The sequence below is a fragment of the Pseudopipra pipra genome, chromosome 20, assembly GCF_036250125.1.
Source record: "Pseudopipra pipra isolate bDixPip1 chromosome 20, bDixPip1.hap1, whole genome shotgun sequence".
In the NCBI taxonomy this organism is placed as follows: Eukaryota; Metazoa; Chordata; class Aves; order Passeriformes; family Pipridae; genus Pseudopipra; species Pseudopipra pipra.
This window is the reverse complement of record NC_087568.1, coordinates 865,725-882,630: the sequence shown is the minus strand read 5'-3', so window position 1 is coordinate 882,630 and position 16,906 is coordinate 865,725. Positions and strand designations below refer to the sequence as shown.

Here is a 16,906-nt window from a genome sequence, read left to right as displayed (position 1 = left end):
TTTCTGGATTCTGGACAACTCCTTTTTATGAACCTCAGACACAGCAAAGCACAGGTGTCTGTGGGATGGGAGAGGTTTGGGCAGATCAGTCCTGCATTATTGTGTATAACTTCCATAACTTAGTTTTTGCTCTCTGTCTCCTCAAAACAAGGAAAACAAATTCATGGAGAAGTTAATGGCAAAGACTTTATTGACTTTTTAGTTGCAGCAAAGTACAGTAGTGATGAGATTCAGTATTTTGTATAATTTCTTCTAGTTTTTCTAGTGAATCGTGTCCTGCAATGTTAATGCTGTATATTTGGCACTGTTATTCAAATCAGATTTAGAGTAAAATCTGTTCTCACAGGTCCTTCCAATCGCTCCAACTCGGTGTCCTCGCTGGATTTGGAAGGGGAGTCGGTGTCGGAGCTCGGCGCGGGCCCCTCCGGGAGCAACGGCGTGGAGGCTCTGCAGCTCCTGGAGCACGAACAAGGCAGGTGCCAGCTCTCACACAGCCTGAGGAGCTGGAGATGGCAAAGCCAAAGTCCTGCGGAAAGAGGTGGCAAAATGCACTAATTCAGGAAGAAAAAAGTAGATGTTTTGCTTTCGTGATCACTCTTGCATTTGTTTGTGGTTTGGTTTGGTTTTTCCCAAGAAATATTTCTTGTAGTCTGTTGTTAGGAAAAGGAAATCACATGGAATTTTGAGGCTTAAGTCCTTTGTAGGAAACTGCTTGTAAAGTTTTGCTTGATGTCAAGCTTTTCCCTTCAGGAGTAGGGTGATCTGGATTGGAGTAGGTTAAAAGCATCTGGATAGTTTCCTGTTTAATATACATTTGTCAAACACTGAACAGGTTTCCCAAAGAGATTGTGGTGTCTCCAGCCTGGAGATATGACTGGACATGACCATGAGCAATCTGCTGTCACTGATCAGGGCAGGGGGTTTGGGCTGGATTGGGCTCTAGAGGCCTCAGCTTTTCTGTGGTTAGTTCTTCTACAGGAATTGTATCAGTTTCTTTATAGCACTACATTTCATTTATTTTGTCTGTTGATTTAGTCAATAGGTCACCATGTTTACTTCCAGATTTTTCTTCTTACATCTCAAATGTGTTTTCAGACAGCATCTCTTGAATAGTGTAGTAGTGCTTTACAGGCCTCACTTTAAACCACTGCCTTTCCTGACAGAATTAGAGGGTTGGTTGGTTGGAGTTTTTTTCCTAGAATGCACTCTTCCAGGTTTTCAGTCTGAAGTAATTGGAGAAGCCTTTCAGAGAGCTGAGAACTGTTTATTTCCCCACAGCCACAACTCAGGATAATCTGGATGACAAGCTCCGTAAGTTTGAAATCCGTGATATGATGGGTTTGACTGATGACAGAGATATATCAGAAACTGTGAGCGAAACCTGGAGCACAGATGTCTTGGGAAGTGACTTCGACCCCAACATGGACGAGGACCGGCTGCAGGAGATCGCAGGTAACCGGTGCTGCACCGGGTACGTTCTCGTGCTTCGCTCGCTCTGGGACCGCGAGGCTGCCCAGCCTCCTCCTCCCCTCCTCAGCAGGCTGTGCCCACGGAGCAAACTGCAGCTTTCCTGTAGGAGGATTTTGTGTGCATGACCTGGATTGTATTCAGTTGCTCATTTCTTTTCACCGTTGTGTTTCCTGGTGGCTTTGTTAAGGACACTTTTCTCTCTAGAGCTGTCTCCAGAGCCCAGCTCTAGCCATACGCTTCGGCTTTACTTTTGCAGGTGCAGCTGCAGAGAACATGCTAGGCAGCTTGCTGTGTTTGCCAGGTTCAGGATCCGTGTTGCTTGATCCCTGCACAGGTTCAACCATATCAGAAACCACAAGTGAGGCGTGGAGTGTGGAAGTATTACCGAGTGATTCAGGTCAGAATTGGGCAGTTTTTGCTTATTTCTTTAGCATGATTCTAAGACTCTTCCAGAGGCATATAATGCAGAACAACGGCCTCTTCTTTCTTCAAGAAATTATTGTCCTAGGATTAAGTTAGTGTTTATGAATACTTCCAGGATTAAAAGCACAAATCCTTCCTAGGCAGAGAGAAGATGGAAAGCATTGGGAGAGACTTACTGTTACTTAAGAAATTCTTAAGGGCTGAAGGGGAAGAGAAGGGTTTGCAAAGCAAACTTGCACTTGCTTTCCTTCCCTGTGAAACTGAGTAGGGGCCGTACAGTTCACTGTGGTCAGTGAAGATGTGACTGTATCCTGTTGTGTCTAAGAAATACAACACTTAAAACAGTAAACACTCCTTAGCATTCCTGTGCAGACAGAGCATTGCTGTCTGTGCAGAGTCCTGCCTTCTGTATCAAAGAATATAAGAAAACTCTTGCTGAAGTGGTTGAGTTACCTTAGAACTCGATACACTGAACCAACACCCCCGCATTCCTTCTGCATGTGAATGTTAAGGGAGCCTGGCATTGAGGAGTGATACTTTCTCTCTCTGCTCTCCATTGTCTCCTTTTTGTAGAGGCTCCAGACTTAAAACAGGAGGAAAGACTCCAAGAACTGGAGAGCTGTTCTGGGCTGGGCAGCACGTCTGATGACACAGATGTGAGGGAGGTCAGCTCTCGACCCAGCACTCCAGGACTCAGCGTTGTGTCAGGTGTGTTCAGCTGTCCCTGAAAACACACTGCTCTATCAGAGCACTCACCCTGTTGCATGTGCTTTAGTTATACCTCACTTCACTCATAAAATAACTTCCTGCACTCATTCAGGAATTTTCAAAGCAGTGATTCTTTGTTCATCTCACAGGAGAAATAAAAAAGGCAGCAGAGTGGTGAATACTCTGTGCTGCAATAGCAGTGGTTGGCAGAGAGTTGATTTGGAAGCAACTCTTGCGTTTAGTTTTATTATCACAACTTTTTTTATTTAAGTAAATCAGCATATCTCTAGTTTTTCATTTTCTGCCAAGTATATAACAGTGAAGTATCCTTCTAATGCCCCTTGTCAGAGTGTATTCATGGCAGTGGTAAAATGTAGACCAGAAATTGTTATTTTGGGAGTAGAGAAACTCCGTGTGTCTGTGGGTACTACTGTGAGTTAAGACTTGATTATTGCAGTGTTCACCAAACATTTGTACACCCTCAGGATTTTGCTTCCTTGCTCTCTGAAAGACTATTATGGATGCTTCTTTCGTAAGGTATTAGTGCAACATCTGAAGATATTCCCAACAAGATTGAGGATCTCAGATCTGAATGTAGCTCTGACTTCGGGGGAAAAGATTCTGTGACAAGTCCCGATATGGATGAAACAGCCCATGGTAAGTTACTTACCCAGAGTCTCTGATAAGCACAAATGATACTTAGAGTCCTTAAATGGTACAGTTTTCCTGATTTCAAAGTTCTGGTGACTAAGCTTAACATTTTCCTTATGTGCCAGCAGTGTATTTGTTTGACAAAGAGACTTTAGTAGTTTTCAGTACTAGAGCTTGAGTACTGGGTCTAAGATCACCTTTCCCTAATTTGGTTTGATTAAATTGACTGTCCTCTTGTCCTTTTGGAATTGGGCCCCTCCTCAAGATTTCCCCACTATTTGTGATGTGATTCTTTGATCATTTCAATGTACTACAGAGATCTTTCCATACAAGAATATCTTTACAAATATTTTGCAGTTTAAGTTTTGTAACCTGCTGTTGCTGGGCACTGTTTCTCCAGTGTCCCTCACGTTGGAGGCAGTTTTGGTACAGTGCTAACTTTGTTCTCTCTGTATTTCAGGAGCCAGTCAGTTGACATCTCCACCTTCTCAGACAGATTCTTTGCTTGCATTGTTTGACCCTCTGTCCTCAAATGAGGGTGAGTTGTAAAGAGTAAGCTTTTTTATTTTTAAAAATAGGCATTTTCAATACTTCTATGTAAATACCACGTAATTTGGAAGAATCTTGAAAGAAATGTGTGTGGCTTCTTTTATGCTTATGACCACAGGCGTGTCAGCTGTAGTAAGGCCTAAAGTGCACTATGCAAGACCCTCTCACCCACCTCCGGATCCCCCCATCCTGGAAGGAGCTGTGGGAGGTAACGAGGCCCGACTGCCAAACTTTGGGTCTCACGCTCTGATTCCAACCGACCTGGAAGCCTTCAAGCAGAGACATTCCTACCCGGAGAGGCTGGTCCGCAGCCGCAGCTCAGACATAGTGTCGTCGGTCCGGAGGCCCATGAGCGATCCCGGCTGGAACAGACGTCCTGGGAACGAGGACAGGGAGCTGTCCATGGCCTCCAGCAGCGCTGGAGCAGCTGTGCTGGCAGCCACGTCTCAGTCATCGTCTTCATCTCCCAGTAAGGACTCCTCCAGGGGAGAGGTGAGGCTTCTGTTTATCATTTTATTTTTTTCTGTCGTGCCCACTTTAACTATGCATCCATGCCAGAGAGTTGGCATTAAATGTGTTTAGCCAAGGAGTTACAGCACACTTTTGTTACCCTTTAAACATTGCCCAGTAATGTTTTATAAGCTAAAGCTGAAGATGTCCAGAGTGGCTTAAATGGATCTGGCTTCTCTTAAGTTTACTGGATGAACTTTATTGGATTTAGTGGCACTTCAGAAATAAATTCATTGTAATGGTAAACTGCTGCAACAGCCTAAGAAGTAATTTTCTTTAAAAAAGAAATAAGTGAAATCTAAGGTTCTTCATGACTTTGGGTTTGCATTTGCAGGCTGTCCTCTTCAGGAGGGATATTTCTGATTTTATGTGCTCCCTGTGCTCTGCTGTAGTTCTGTTTTTACAGTCAGTGTAGCAGAGCCTGATGTGGAGAAATTTTCTCTTTACACTTGATTTGGTAAATGCTCAGATGTAGACTCTGCCCTTCTGCAGATTGAGGAACGAAAAGACAGCGATGATGAGAAGTCTGACAGGAACAAGCCCTGGTGGAGGAAACGTTTTGCGTCTGCCATGCCCAAAGGTGGGAGCACGTCTGTCAGGTTTTGGTACTTCAGTCAGGGTGCATGCTGCCTTTATTATGTCCTTAGTCACTTTAATGGCTAAATTAAAGTATAATTAAATATGTCAATAAAAATAGGAAGCTACCTGACTCCCTTGGATAGTAGTTCTCTAGAGTGTGTTGTACCTGCAAGGCAAAACTGTTCTGCCTGGGTGTCTGGTAAAGGTGGAGCTTACTATAGATGATGGCAGTGCAGTTCTGCTCCACCCTGTGGATAAGCTTATGCTTTTATTGAAGTTTATTTGATGAAAATCTTCTGCATTAGCCACTTCCTTAAAGTTTCTACAACTTGGCCATTATCTCAGGATAGTCTTTGATGAGGTACCTTGTGTTTTCAGCTCCTATTCCATTTAGAAAGAAAGAAAAACAAGAGAAAGACAAAGATGACATGGTGCCTGACAGATACGCAACACTTCAAGGTATGTGAATAATCTTATCATAGTAATTTTCTCTCAGAACATGCCTTCTGGAGTTCCAGAGTGCCCACCAGGTAGCTGTTGACAGACAAGTATGTGCTGCTGTAGTTGATGTTCACAACTGGCATTTTGAATAAGAAAATGGATAAAGACTTCTTGACTTGAAGACTGTTTTTAAGTTGTCAGGCGTCTGTCAGTGCAGACAGTGGAATATTAACTCAAGTCCTCACTTTTTACCCCCCCCCCCCATTACAGAGCTCAAATCCTTGTCACAGCTGAGCTGTAAGGATGGCTGCACACACAGTCCTGTAATAGTTACTTAAATGCTAAATTAAACATGATTTGAACTTGGGTGTTTCGTTTTTTGTTTGCCTAATCATTTCTAGAAGTCTTCAAATATCCCAGAACCATTTGTGTATGCAGTATAAACATGCTGAGGATCTGCTTTTTATGTTCCTTTTCATTGTACTGTTTTTTTCTGGTTTGCTTCAGACTTTATAAATATATTTGAATTGGGGCTTCATGGAATACAAGCAGCTCTTTGTTTGATGTGGCTAAAAACAGAGTCCAAATGTGTAGGTCTGAGTTTTTGTATTTGCTTTCAGTTGGCACAACACCAGGGTGACTCCTGTTGTTTTTTGTGGTTCTTTCAGATGATCCCAACCCAAGGCTCAGTGCACAGGCACAAGCTGCTGAGGACATTCTGGACAAATACAGGAATGCCATCAAGAGAACCAGTCCCAGTGAAGGAGCCATAGTGAACTATGACAGTGCAGGTGAGAGCCTGGCTTTTGGAATCATCACCAACATAGTTTCTCTTCCTTAAAGATAAAAACACTTCAGTATTCTAGACCAGTGGTAGTATTACCAGCTGAACAAGGTGAGCTCTAAACTGGGAGTGTTTTCTCAAATAATCTGTGGGACAGTCCCACAGAGGCTGGGAATTACATCAGTATTCCCAAGGACCTCTCTTTCATATTACCATTGAGGGGGCTGGTTGTTGATAGCACATCTCCTAACAGTTTTTTCTTTTGTTTTGTTTTAATGGGCACTAAGGAAGTATATTGCCTTACAAAAGTGATGCTGTTTTTTCTTAGCAACTTGTAGATTGTATGTTTTTATATGCTTTTTTCACTTATCCAGAATAAGCTGATTTATTTGCGGTCTTCATTTTCGACCTGACCTTAGAATAACAAGCAGAAAATTGGACTGGTTTCTTCCTCTGACTCTTCAAGTGTAATGTTTTTCTGTTGCCACAGAGGCTCTTGGGGATGGTGAGAGCATGCACGACTCCCCGCGGGACGAGGCCTTGCAGAACATGTCTGCAGACGATCTCCCAGACTCTGCAAGTCAAGTAGCACAGCCACAAAGTTCTGCTTTCTCCTATAGGTAAATACATTGGCAGGTTTCATCTTACCCACAAAGTGGAATTAAAAGCTGAACCTGTGAGTTTGGTTCCCACAAGAATCCTAATATGGATCAGTTGTAAACTTTGATGTACTTTTAGTTTTAAGCATCTCAAACTGTCGTATTTCCACTGATGAAGGAGGGATGTTGTAACCTGAGAGGACAGAGCAGTTCAGTGTTTAGGAAAATTTCTTTGAAAATGGTCTGGGTGCTATATCAAAAGAACCGATATTATTAAGTCTTGGCATTTTTGGTATATTAAAATGATACTAAATAACTTTTAGGCACTATTAAATAAAAAAGGAAATAATAACTTCTTGTTGAAGAAGCAGGCCTCACAGCAACTGTGTTAAGAAAATATTTTTCCTCTTTAAGGGATGCAAAGAAGAAATTGAGATTGGCTCTTTGTTCAGCAGATTCTGTTGCCTTCCCGATGCTGACCCACTCAACACGGAATGGTCTCCCAGACCACACAGACCCCGAAGGTAAAGGTTCTTTGTGTTGTGTGTATCTCTTCTTGTCCCCCATCTAATGACACTTGTGCTGCACCATTTGTGGTCACTTCTCTTTGCTACGGACTTAGAAGGCACAGGCTGCCTTTTGTCCCCAGAATGGTTTTGTTCTTGCTTCACAAACCTGTCATCTAAATCTGGTCTATTTTTTTTTTTTAAATGAAGTACCATGGATGTGCAGGTAGAGCCTGAAGCTATAGAATATACTCCCCAAATACATGTGCTGTTGGGAATTGTGCTACTTGAATGACTTAACTATGTCTTATAAGACTTAACATAAGTCTTTATGTTGCTTTACTATATATGTGTTGTGTTGTGTCCCTCCGTTCGTTCTAGGTTTATTTGCAAACAGGTGAATTTGAATTTGTTACCTTATCTGGTCCTCTTCATGTTTCAGAATGATTCTAAATACTAGCTAAGATGATGATATGATAACTTATCCCCTGATATCTGAAAAATTCAAGAAAGCTTATTAGACTGTTCTAAAATAACATTTATTGCCTCACGTACAGAAATTTTGTTTTAAATCATTAACGTTTCCCACATTCAGAACCAGTTTATTTTCATCATGCCTGTTTCTTCTCCTTAACAATTTTTCTTTGTTCTTTATCAGATAATGAAATTGTGTGCTTCTTGAAAGTTCAGCTGGCTGAAGCCATCAACCTCCAGGACAAGAACCTGATGGCGCAGCTGCAGGAGACGATGCGCTGCGTGAGCCGCTTCGACAACAGGACCTGTCGGAAGCTGCTGGCCTCCATTGCAGAGGACTATAGGTAGCTTGTTAGTTAATAACAGCTTCCCAAATCCATATATTTATTCACTAGCACATTGGGAACATCCCTTTTGTTTTAAATTGTACTTCACCAAACCAGGCTCTTAAACCTCTGCTTCCCCACAAAACAGTGAAATTGTCTCAGCTGTCTGTGAATGGCTTAAAAAAGCTTGGGCCTTAAGTCGGTCCAGGTAGTAATAAACTCAGGTTAAATCAATTTGTGGGTAGTATTCAGCAATAACACACACAAAATGCTGTTTGGAATTTGCTTTAGTCTGGCATTCCTGAGTGCTGCCAGGGCAGTGAACTCACAGAAATCTGTGTGAGGTGAACTTCCAAAGTCACACATTGTTCTGCTTTATAAGCAACAGGTTGAAGATTCCACCTGCACTACAGCTTAGCAGCTTGTAAAGCTATTAGCCTCTATCTCTGTTACCAGTCTGATGTAGTCTCTTTATTTTAGGAAAAGAGCTCCATATATTGCTTATTTGACTCGCTGTCGCCAAGGCCTGCAGACGACACAGGCGCACCTGGAAAGGCTCTTGCAGAGAGTTCTACGAGATAAAGAAGTGGCCAACAGATACTTCACTACAGTATGTGTGAGGTTACTGCTGGAGAGCAAAGAAAAGAAAATAAGGGAATTTATTCAAGGTAAGATTAATGCGGACTGGAATGTTTATATTCCTTTACTTCTAATTTAGATGCTGGCTTGGGTTAACGTTTTAAAATACAACTTTCGATCTGAGGAGAAGATTCCTAAAATGATTTTAATTTCAGCTGGTGAATTAATGGCTCAAATAGACAGATTACTGTGACTTTGCTATATGTTGTGGCAGCTAAGCCATGGTAACTGTCTGCATTTTTCACGGGCTGAGAGAATGAAGGTAATTTATCCTCACTTGGCCTAAGTTATGCTAAATCATATTATCTAGTATCTGCCCCGTGGAAGAAGCATGAATGCTGTTAATTGTTTTAGATCTACTGATAAATGGTATATGAAGTTGCAGCATTCAATTCTTAGTCTGGAACCTGTGGTTGCCTCTTAGAAGATATGGGGGATAGTAGTAGTGTGAATCAAATGAATCAAAGATTTAAAAATACCACAGCATATGGGACAGCACCACCAGGAAGACAACTCTCTAAACAGAACCACTTACAACAAACTATTTCTGTGCTCTCTAGGCACATGTCTGACTTAATGGAGCACATAAGGAATTTGGAGTCAGTCCTTGCTCCTGGAGCATTTGGGTACTGTGTATTAAATGTGCCTGGATAGGCTGGAATTAATCTGAGATCTTGCATTTACTGAGACGAAAGTATTTGTAATAAGGTTCAGTGACCCAGGAAGGAGTTAAAGCCCTTTCACTGGACAGAAAGGAGACAGCTATTTCTGGATGATCTAAAAGAGCCACTGGCAGCCGTGGCATTGAGGCTGCTGGCAGCTGTGAGTGGCAGCTGTCTCTGGGGCAGGGTGCTGTAAATGTGAAGCTGATGAATGGGCAGTGATTTGGTCACGCTGCATTCACTGGGCTGCATCACTTGGTCTGTGTTTTGTACATAAACATGAATGTTGCATCTGTGTATACTTAATAAGGGTAGTGGGAAATGGGACACGTGGGTTTTCACATCTGCCCCAGCTCCCCCTTCTGACAGCTTTGTATGTGCTGGTTTTTGCCAGTGCCTGTCCCAGGGATTGTTGTGGGTGTTGTCTCTGTGGGTGGCTGGGAAGAAGCTTAAGAACTGGTGCTACAGAGGGAGTGATTAACACAGTATTGAGTATTTTGACCATATGCTTTGTTAAATGTGTTCTATATGGTTTTCCTCTAATGCCTCCATTTATTTCAAGTGTTTCTGCTTGTATTTTCCTTACTGGGATGTGGGCAAAACAGCCTGACTGCGGGCTGGCAGGAAGTCTGATGTAGATTCTGGGCTCTTCCTGCCAGAAAGCCCTATCAGAATTAATACTTTTTACTTAAGAGAATGTTCTTTCTCTTCTTCCCTTGTATCAGATTTCCAGAAGCTCACAGCAGCAGATGATAAAACAGCCCAAGTTGAGGATTTCCTTCAGTTCCTGTACGGGGCTATGGCTCAGGATGCCATATGGCAGAATGCCAGTGAGGAACAGCTTCAGGATGCACAATTAGCCATCGAGCGCAGTGTGATGAATCGCATTTTCAAACTCGCCTTCTACCCTAATCAGGATGGAGATATTCTGCGTGACCAGTAAGTTAATGGAATTCCAAGTACTTGGTTTCTCTTTTGCAGTTGGTGCAGATGGAAGCTGTGCAACCTTCCTGTGACAGACTTGTCTTTGCCAGCCAGGCCACACAAACCCATGTTTCTGTTCAGAACATTTTGGTAAAGAACAGGGAAGTGCTTTAGCACTGTGTGCAAACGTGTTTGCAACAAACTGCTAGAACAGAATAAAGTTGTAAATGTAATAATGACTTGGGATACAGTTGGGTCTGCAAGTGTATGTGCTGAGAGAATGATCAAAATCTGCCTCAGGACTCCTTCCATTTCCTGGTTTGGTGCAGTATTTTCCATGCATTTGGGGTTTTTGTTTCTGTGTTTTAGAACAGATGCTGTTGGAATGCTCTAAGAGCTACTTGGTTGTACAGCACAATCCTCTGCACGCTCACTGACCTGGTATCCATCAGCTGTAGGGCCACCATGACTATGTACAGTCCTGAAGATATCCCTTGTAGTATCAAATTTAAAACAAGTGGGAAGCCCCAGGGGACTGCAGGCTGGCTGCTGCTAACTTTTCACTCATGTTTTTTGTGTTTTCAGGGTCCTTCACGAGCACATACAGAGGTTATCCAAAGTAGTGACTGCAAACCACAAGGCCCTTCAGATACCTGAGGTAACAACTCCTTCACTTCTGTACGTGTGTCAAGGTGCTTGGTTTTAATTAAGTTTGGGATGGGGAGGGAATTGTTCTGTTTTACACTTAGAAGTGGTGCTTTTCTGTCTGTGACAGCTGAGATATCCTGCAGGAAAAGCATGCTGTACCCATGCCTTAGTGTCTTCCCTTGACTGATCCTTCTAAATTCAGGTTTTTTCCTCATTTTACCACCTCTGTCCTGATACCAAGATTTAAGAACCAATGGTACACTGCACTAAGGTGCAGTGACTTTCTGATAATTTGCTTCAAAAGAGAAGATTTGAATCCTTTATGCTTCTGCTGTGATTCTCCTGCCATGGCTGTGGTTTACAGCTGTCAAGTTAACTTTCTGAACCAGCCAGAATTAACAAAACCTTGCAGCTCTGAATTTACCCAGCGCTTTTGCTTTTCTCATGCCTAATAGGATAACTAAAAGCAGGTTAGTAGGCTCAAGGAGTCTGTCAGGGCTGGATGTCTGCAGCTGCCTGGCTCTCAGTTCAGCACTCAAAGTGTGTGACTCTAAACAGTGTCACAAAGCTGCTGGTGAGGAACAGAGGCCCTGCAACTCTGCCTTCGTCTGGAACAGGGTCCTGAGCAAGTCATGGAGAAGTACAGGCTCATTGTGGGAGTTGCACACAGAATACTGGCTCCTTCTATTGTTTTTTTTAATGACACCTCAGGAAGCCACCTCCACTGTGAGTGTAGTGGAGCCATTTCAGTCACAGACTCACAGAATGGGTTGGGTGGGAAGGGACAGACCATAAAGCCCATCTTGTTCTACCCCTTGTCATGGGCAGGGACACCTTCCACTAGACCAGGTTGCTCCAAACTCTGTCCAACCTGGCCTTGGACACTTCCAGGGATGGGGCAGCCACAGCTTCTCTGGGCAACCTGTGCCAGGGCCTCCCCACCCTCACAGGGAGGAATTTCTTGCATATATCCAACCTGCATCTGCCCTCTTTCGCTTTGAACTCCTCTTACCTTAAGGCTTCCCTTTTTTCCAGAGCCTGTGAGTCTCTGGGGCTGTGGTGCACAGCAGTAACTTGGACAGACAGGAGCTGGCAGTGTGTTGGTTTTCCACAGGTGTATCTCCGGGAGGCACCGTGGCCGTCGGCACAGTCCGAGATCCGCACGATAAGTGCTTACAAAACCCCCCGGGACAAGGTGCAGTGTATCCTGAGGATGTGCTCCACCATCATGAACCTGCTCAGCCTGGCCAACGAGGATTCAGTACCTGGGGCAGATGATTTTGTTCCTGTTTTGGTTTTTGTCCTGATAAAGGTGAGTTCTTTTGCAGAGGTCACAAACCCCAGCTAATTCTTGTAATTAACAAGCACATTTGGGAGGAGAAATAATCCCTGTGGGTAATGGGGAGCAGGCCAGGCTCAAGCCCAGATCTGATTCAGCAGGCTGGAATGGGAATCAAAAATGTGGTCACAGTTACCATTTTTGAATCCAAACAAACTTTGCATTTGGAACCAAGGAAATTGGGGTGCAGATTTTGTGTGGGGAATGGAGTTTGTGTGAGATATGTCCACCAGCATCTGTCATCTGTGCCTGCTTCATGCTGTCCTCTCAGGACCAAGATCCACACTAGGACTGACTTGTGTTGCTGGTCTTTTTGGCATGAGTGGAGAATGGTCTGTCACATGTCAGACACCAAAACAACAGGCTTTACACGTGCTGAGGTCCTGATGACCTTCATAGATTCTGCCAGCGTTCCCCTTCTTTCTCTTGGCCTGCTAGTCATTTTTCCTTGATGGGAAAAAGGCTCTTTTCATCGAGCCTGATGTCTTCTGAGCGTGTGAGATGGGGCTGGTCAGGATGAGCAGTGCCTGCCCTGGAGATTGTTACCTGCTGTGCAGTATCAGGATCACTGCACGGAGGGAATTGGGGTTCTTTCTGTATCTTGCAGTGTTTGATGTCGAGCTTTGCAAACAAACTGTGAGTATCTCTCTCTTCTCCAACCCCAGGCAAACCCCCCTTGCCTGCTGTCCACTGTGCAGTACATCAGTAGTTTCTATGCCAACTGCTTGTCTGGAGAGGAGTCGTACTGGTGGATGCAGTTCACGGCAGCCGTGGAGTTCATCAAAACCATCGATGATCGCAAGTAACTCGCCCAGCACACGCATGGGCAGACTGTGAGCAGGAGAGGAGCGTCTGAGAATGTACAACAGCTGCAAAAGCTGAAGAAAAGACTTTCCTTGTATAATACTGTACAGAATTGAGGCATTTTAAAACACACCTTTACTAATCTAATTAATTTAACAGATTTTCCTCTTCTCTTTCGGTTGCGTTTTTCTCCCCTCTAGATACTGGCACTGCAAAAGGGACCACAGTTTTCAGGTATTTTGGAATCTCAAAACATGCAGAAAATATTTCATGCTTTCTCCACCACCCCTCTTGCTGAATTCTTCCTCACGTGAATAGTTCATTTGATTTCTAACAGAAAACTGAAACAAGAGGAATCAGGGCAGCCACACAGTAAACTTTCTAGTTGAATACACCTTTTATTAAGAAAACACCAGCCACACTGAAAGTTTGTAGTAGCTGACATCAGTTATCGATTATATTTCACCTAAATTTAAAATCTGAGAGGACAATGTAAATATTATATAACTATATTTAATGCATTGCAAGTTTCTTTGGACTCATTATCCTTCGAATAAAAAGCAAAAGCCTCTCTGACCTCTAACAGGTTGTGTTTTGGTGATGGAAGGACTTCCTAGAAAGGCTAAGGTTTAAAAGGGCAAACTGAACTATTTATTAAAATGTAATTAAGGTTACTGAAATTTCTAAAACTGGAATTTTTAATAGGGCTTATTAGCTAGCTGAACACTTCTTGGCTAGGGCATTAGGGTGTTACAGAGGTTTGGGTATATAGAGGAGAGCGACTGTAAGTTACAATAGAGAAGTCTAATATAAAAAAGGAGAAATAAAATACCTTACTGTAATATTTTTTCTGATCTATTGTGTATACTGTACAAACCCCAAACAGAGATCCTTAACAGAACCTTGGGCTGTAATATATATTTTGATTAGTGACATTAAATACATATGCCAGGGGGTTCAGTGAATGTTTTTACTAAATGTTCTTCGTGTTGTCTGCTATGCAGCAGTGCAAGTTTTACTGTTCATATAAAATATTTTAAAATAATATAACACTGTTCTTTATGAAACATATCATGGCATCAGTTCAGGGTGTTTTATAGATTTCTCACCCCGCCTTTCCCTTAAACTGACAGTTACCAGGTTCAAGAGGTTTTTATGCACACCACCACGTGTGTTTGTCACAACTGAAGTGGTCTGGGGCATGGCCAGTGCGTGTTGGCTCTTTATAAGCACTCGCTGTCCTTTTTCAGCTTGAATACAGTGAAAAAGGACATCAAGCATTGAACTTTTTCATGTCAGTATTATTTCTTGCTCTTTCCAGAGTGTTCATTGCACTTCTGACAGAGGGATGTGGTAAGGTTTGGTGTCTGTGAGTGGTAAAGAAAACAAAATCTTTCTCACAGTCTTTTCAAAACACTATTGGTTGATTTTGTGTGTGTGCATTTTGATGATTAAAACCTGTAAGCAACTAGTACTTGGGAAAATCATGTGGTTAATTGGAATTAGAGCAAAGTATTGAGTGCATGATTTGGCTGTGCTACTTGTCAAGGCATAATTAAAGAAACTTACTTTCTTAGACTCAGATAGAACTCAGCAGTTTTGCCAAACTAATCACAGATGAGAAGTTGGGATGGTAACTTTTTTCTTTTATAGTCTTTCTCCTCTATTAGAGACTCGACTGTGTGGAGGAGCAATACTCAATCGAAACAGAATTCTTCTGATCTGCCTTACTGTGGTGACTCAGTCTGTGTAGCACTGCAATATTCTGGTTATTTTGCCTTGATGGGTTTTTGGTGCTGAACACGTAACTCAATACTGCAAGCACAGCCCTAACCAATAACACTCAGCAGCAAAGCACAAACATGCCCTCAAAGATATGCCCAGATCATATCGAAAAGCAATATAAATCCATTTATACTGAAGTGTCCTGTAATATGTAATTATTACTTGAATATCCAAGACATTAAGACCGAAGTGTGAAAGTTCTCTTAGTCTTGCAGTTTGGGTGTTGGTTGAGGAGAGTATTTGTAGGATCCTTAAAGAGGGCACAAGGACACTGGAGCTGGTGTTCACCCTGCACATTGCCTCTTTGCTGACCTGGACGCAGGGTTGGGTCAGGCCCATTGCGTCTTTCAGGTTTGCTCTCCCTTATGGAAGAGGCAAGAACCATTTTCTCCACAGCTTTTATCACTTTATTTCTCTGCATAAAAAAATATTTAAAAGAACTGGTGTCTTTTTTTAATTGTTATTTAGTTATTTTAAAACCAATAAGTTTCAGTGAGCCCCAGGTGAGCTGACAGTTTTTGTAGCAAGATGGTCCTTTGCTTCTTTTTTTTCCAACCTACTCTGAAGGTCCTTTATATAGTCTTGATAGGTGTAGTTAGAGAATTAGGCTTTCCAAAGAATTAAAAGCCTGCCTGTAATGTCCTTTTACTGTTTTCCCCGGTGTCCTGTAATGTTTTGTTTTAAAATGCTGAATTCCATGTCTAGGAAGTGGTGGTGTTAGGTTTGGTGTGCAATAGTGAAGGTGAAAAGACAGTGCATAAAGGACCAAAAGTACCAGAACTGCTGCCAAAAGATGCCAACCAGCCACGGGCCTGTTGCTGTAATCTCGGTGCTTTCTGTGAATTAAACTTCTTCAGCCACTGGAGGAGGAATGGGACATTTTGGGGAGAGGGAGGGGGAGAGGTTGTTGGTAACAGGTCCCAGCTGGGGACAGTTGTTGTCAGTGCCGGTTGTTGGCACGTCGTGAGGAACTGCCACGTGAAATGATGGCATGTCTGTGCCTGGGAATGCTACAGACGTGCTGGTTTCCTTTTTGAGTAGAGGAGGGAAAGAAAGGGCTGGGGTTTTCATCCCTAGGAGATTCCTTTGTGCTCCTGAGATTTCTCTTTAAAGCCTTTTTAAATCCTCTTTAAGGAGAATCAGAATGTCTCTGGCCTACCAAGGATTTGAGTTTAAAAGTTTTTGTTTTGAAGACCTTTTACTACCAAATGCTGAATGTAACTGCCATAAATTTCAGGAAAAAAAGCCACGAACATGATGCTGTTTCCTGTGGATGAGTCTGGTGAGCACAGTGTTGGTTCGCATTGCTTGAAAACGTTCTTGTTCTGTTAAGCCAAATTCTCAGAGAATTGGAGAACTCACTGCCATGGGAATGGGGAGGGGTGAAGAGGGTGGGAGAGGGGGCAGAGCTGTGTGTTGGCATGAGTGAGTCACGGTGTGCTGGGAGAGCTGGAGCAGCAGGAAGGCAGTGGGGACGGAGGGGGAAGGATGCTCGTGTGTGAGTACAGCTGGGGACGTGGTTGAGCCTGTACTACTTGAGAATTAACCTCTGCTAAGTTAGTAGTGTGTGTTCTGTACCTTTTAATTGTGCTTTACCTCTATTGAAAAGCTTTGTACTGCCTCTCCTCTTTGGTAAAGCCTTTATAAATCTAAATTAACGAGCTTGCACAATCTTGTATACAGGAACCCCATCTTGTCTCTTAACGTGATTATTAATGTATTATTCTGTAAAAACTGATTAAAAGGAGAGCAGTTTAACCACCTGGCTTTGACGTTTCTGCCTTGTTCCAGTGCCATCACCAGTTCTGCTGGGGATGGCAGTGCAAGTGTGAGCAGCTTCCCACTAACTCTGTGAGGTTTCCCGTTGGGGATCGCTGCTCTGCTCCATCCTCACACCTCTCAGGGAAGGGACAGTGGCAAAAAAGAACCAAAATCCAGTTAAAGGGAAAGGAAACATTGCTGCATTGACTGCTTAACACAGAGCTCTTCAGATATTATTTTAAATCCTGTGGCTTGGGCTGTTCTAAGAGCTTGAGAGGAAAGAAGTGACTCTGCCTGTGGCAGGGCCATGCCCATCCCTCTGCT

General features: G+C 43.0%; 1 protein-coding gene across 4 annotated transcripts in view; it reads left to right on the top strand.

Moving 5' to 3' along the window:
* The window catches only part of GAPVD1 (GTPase activating protein and VPS9 domains 1), a 29,910-nt gene extending 13,331 nt beyond the window's left edge, over positions 1 to 16,579 (top strand). For 2 of the 4 annotated variants that reach the window (XM_064676515.1, XM_064676517.1), the window contains 18 exons: positions 347 to 472; positions 1,279 to 1,452; positions 1,727 to 1,867; positions 2,467 to 2,601; positions 3,139 to 3,258; positions 3,713 to 3,790; positions 3,920 to 4,293; positions 4,804 to 4,891; positions 5,269 to 5,349; positions 6,000 to 6,122; positions 6,606 to 6,735; positions 7,129 to 7,238; positions 7,879 to 8,038; positions 8,501 to 8,688; positions 10,047 to 10,260; positions 10,831 to 10,903; positions 12,008 to 12,205; positions 12,898 to 16,579. In XM_064676515.1, the coding sequence (XP_064532585.1) occupies positions 347 to 472; positions 1,279 to 1,452; positions 1,727 to 1,867; positions 2,467 to 2,601; positions 3,139 to 3,258; positions 3,713 to 3,790; positions 3,920 to 4,293; positions 4,804 to 4,891; positions 5,269 to 5,349; positions 6,000 to 6,122; positions 6,606 to 6,735; positions 7,129 to 7,238; positions 7,879 to 8,038; positions 8,501 to 8,688; positions 10,047 to 10,260; positions 10,831 to 10,903; positions 12,008 to 12,205; positions 12,898 to 13,038 (2,654 nt within the window). In that variant the 3' untranslated portion in view covers positions 13,039 to 16,579. The remainder of the gene's footprint in view (positions 1 to 346; positions 473 to 1,278; positions 1,453 to 1,726; positions 1,868 to 2,466; positions 2,602 to 3,138; positions 3,259 to 3,712; positions 3,791 to 3,919; positions 4,294 to 4,803; positions 4,892 to 5,268; positions 5,350 to 5,999; positions 6,123 to 6,605; positions 6,736 to 7,128; positions 7,239 to 7,878; positions 8,039 to 8,500; positions 8,689 to 10,046; positions 10,261 to 10,830; positions 10,904 to 12,007; positions 12,206 to 12,897) is intronic. The other 2 variants (XM_064676516.1, XM_064676518.1) reach the window with 2 other exon arrangements.
* The last annotated feature ends 327 nt before the right edge of the window (positions 16,580 to 16,906 follow it).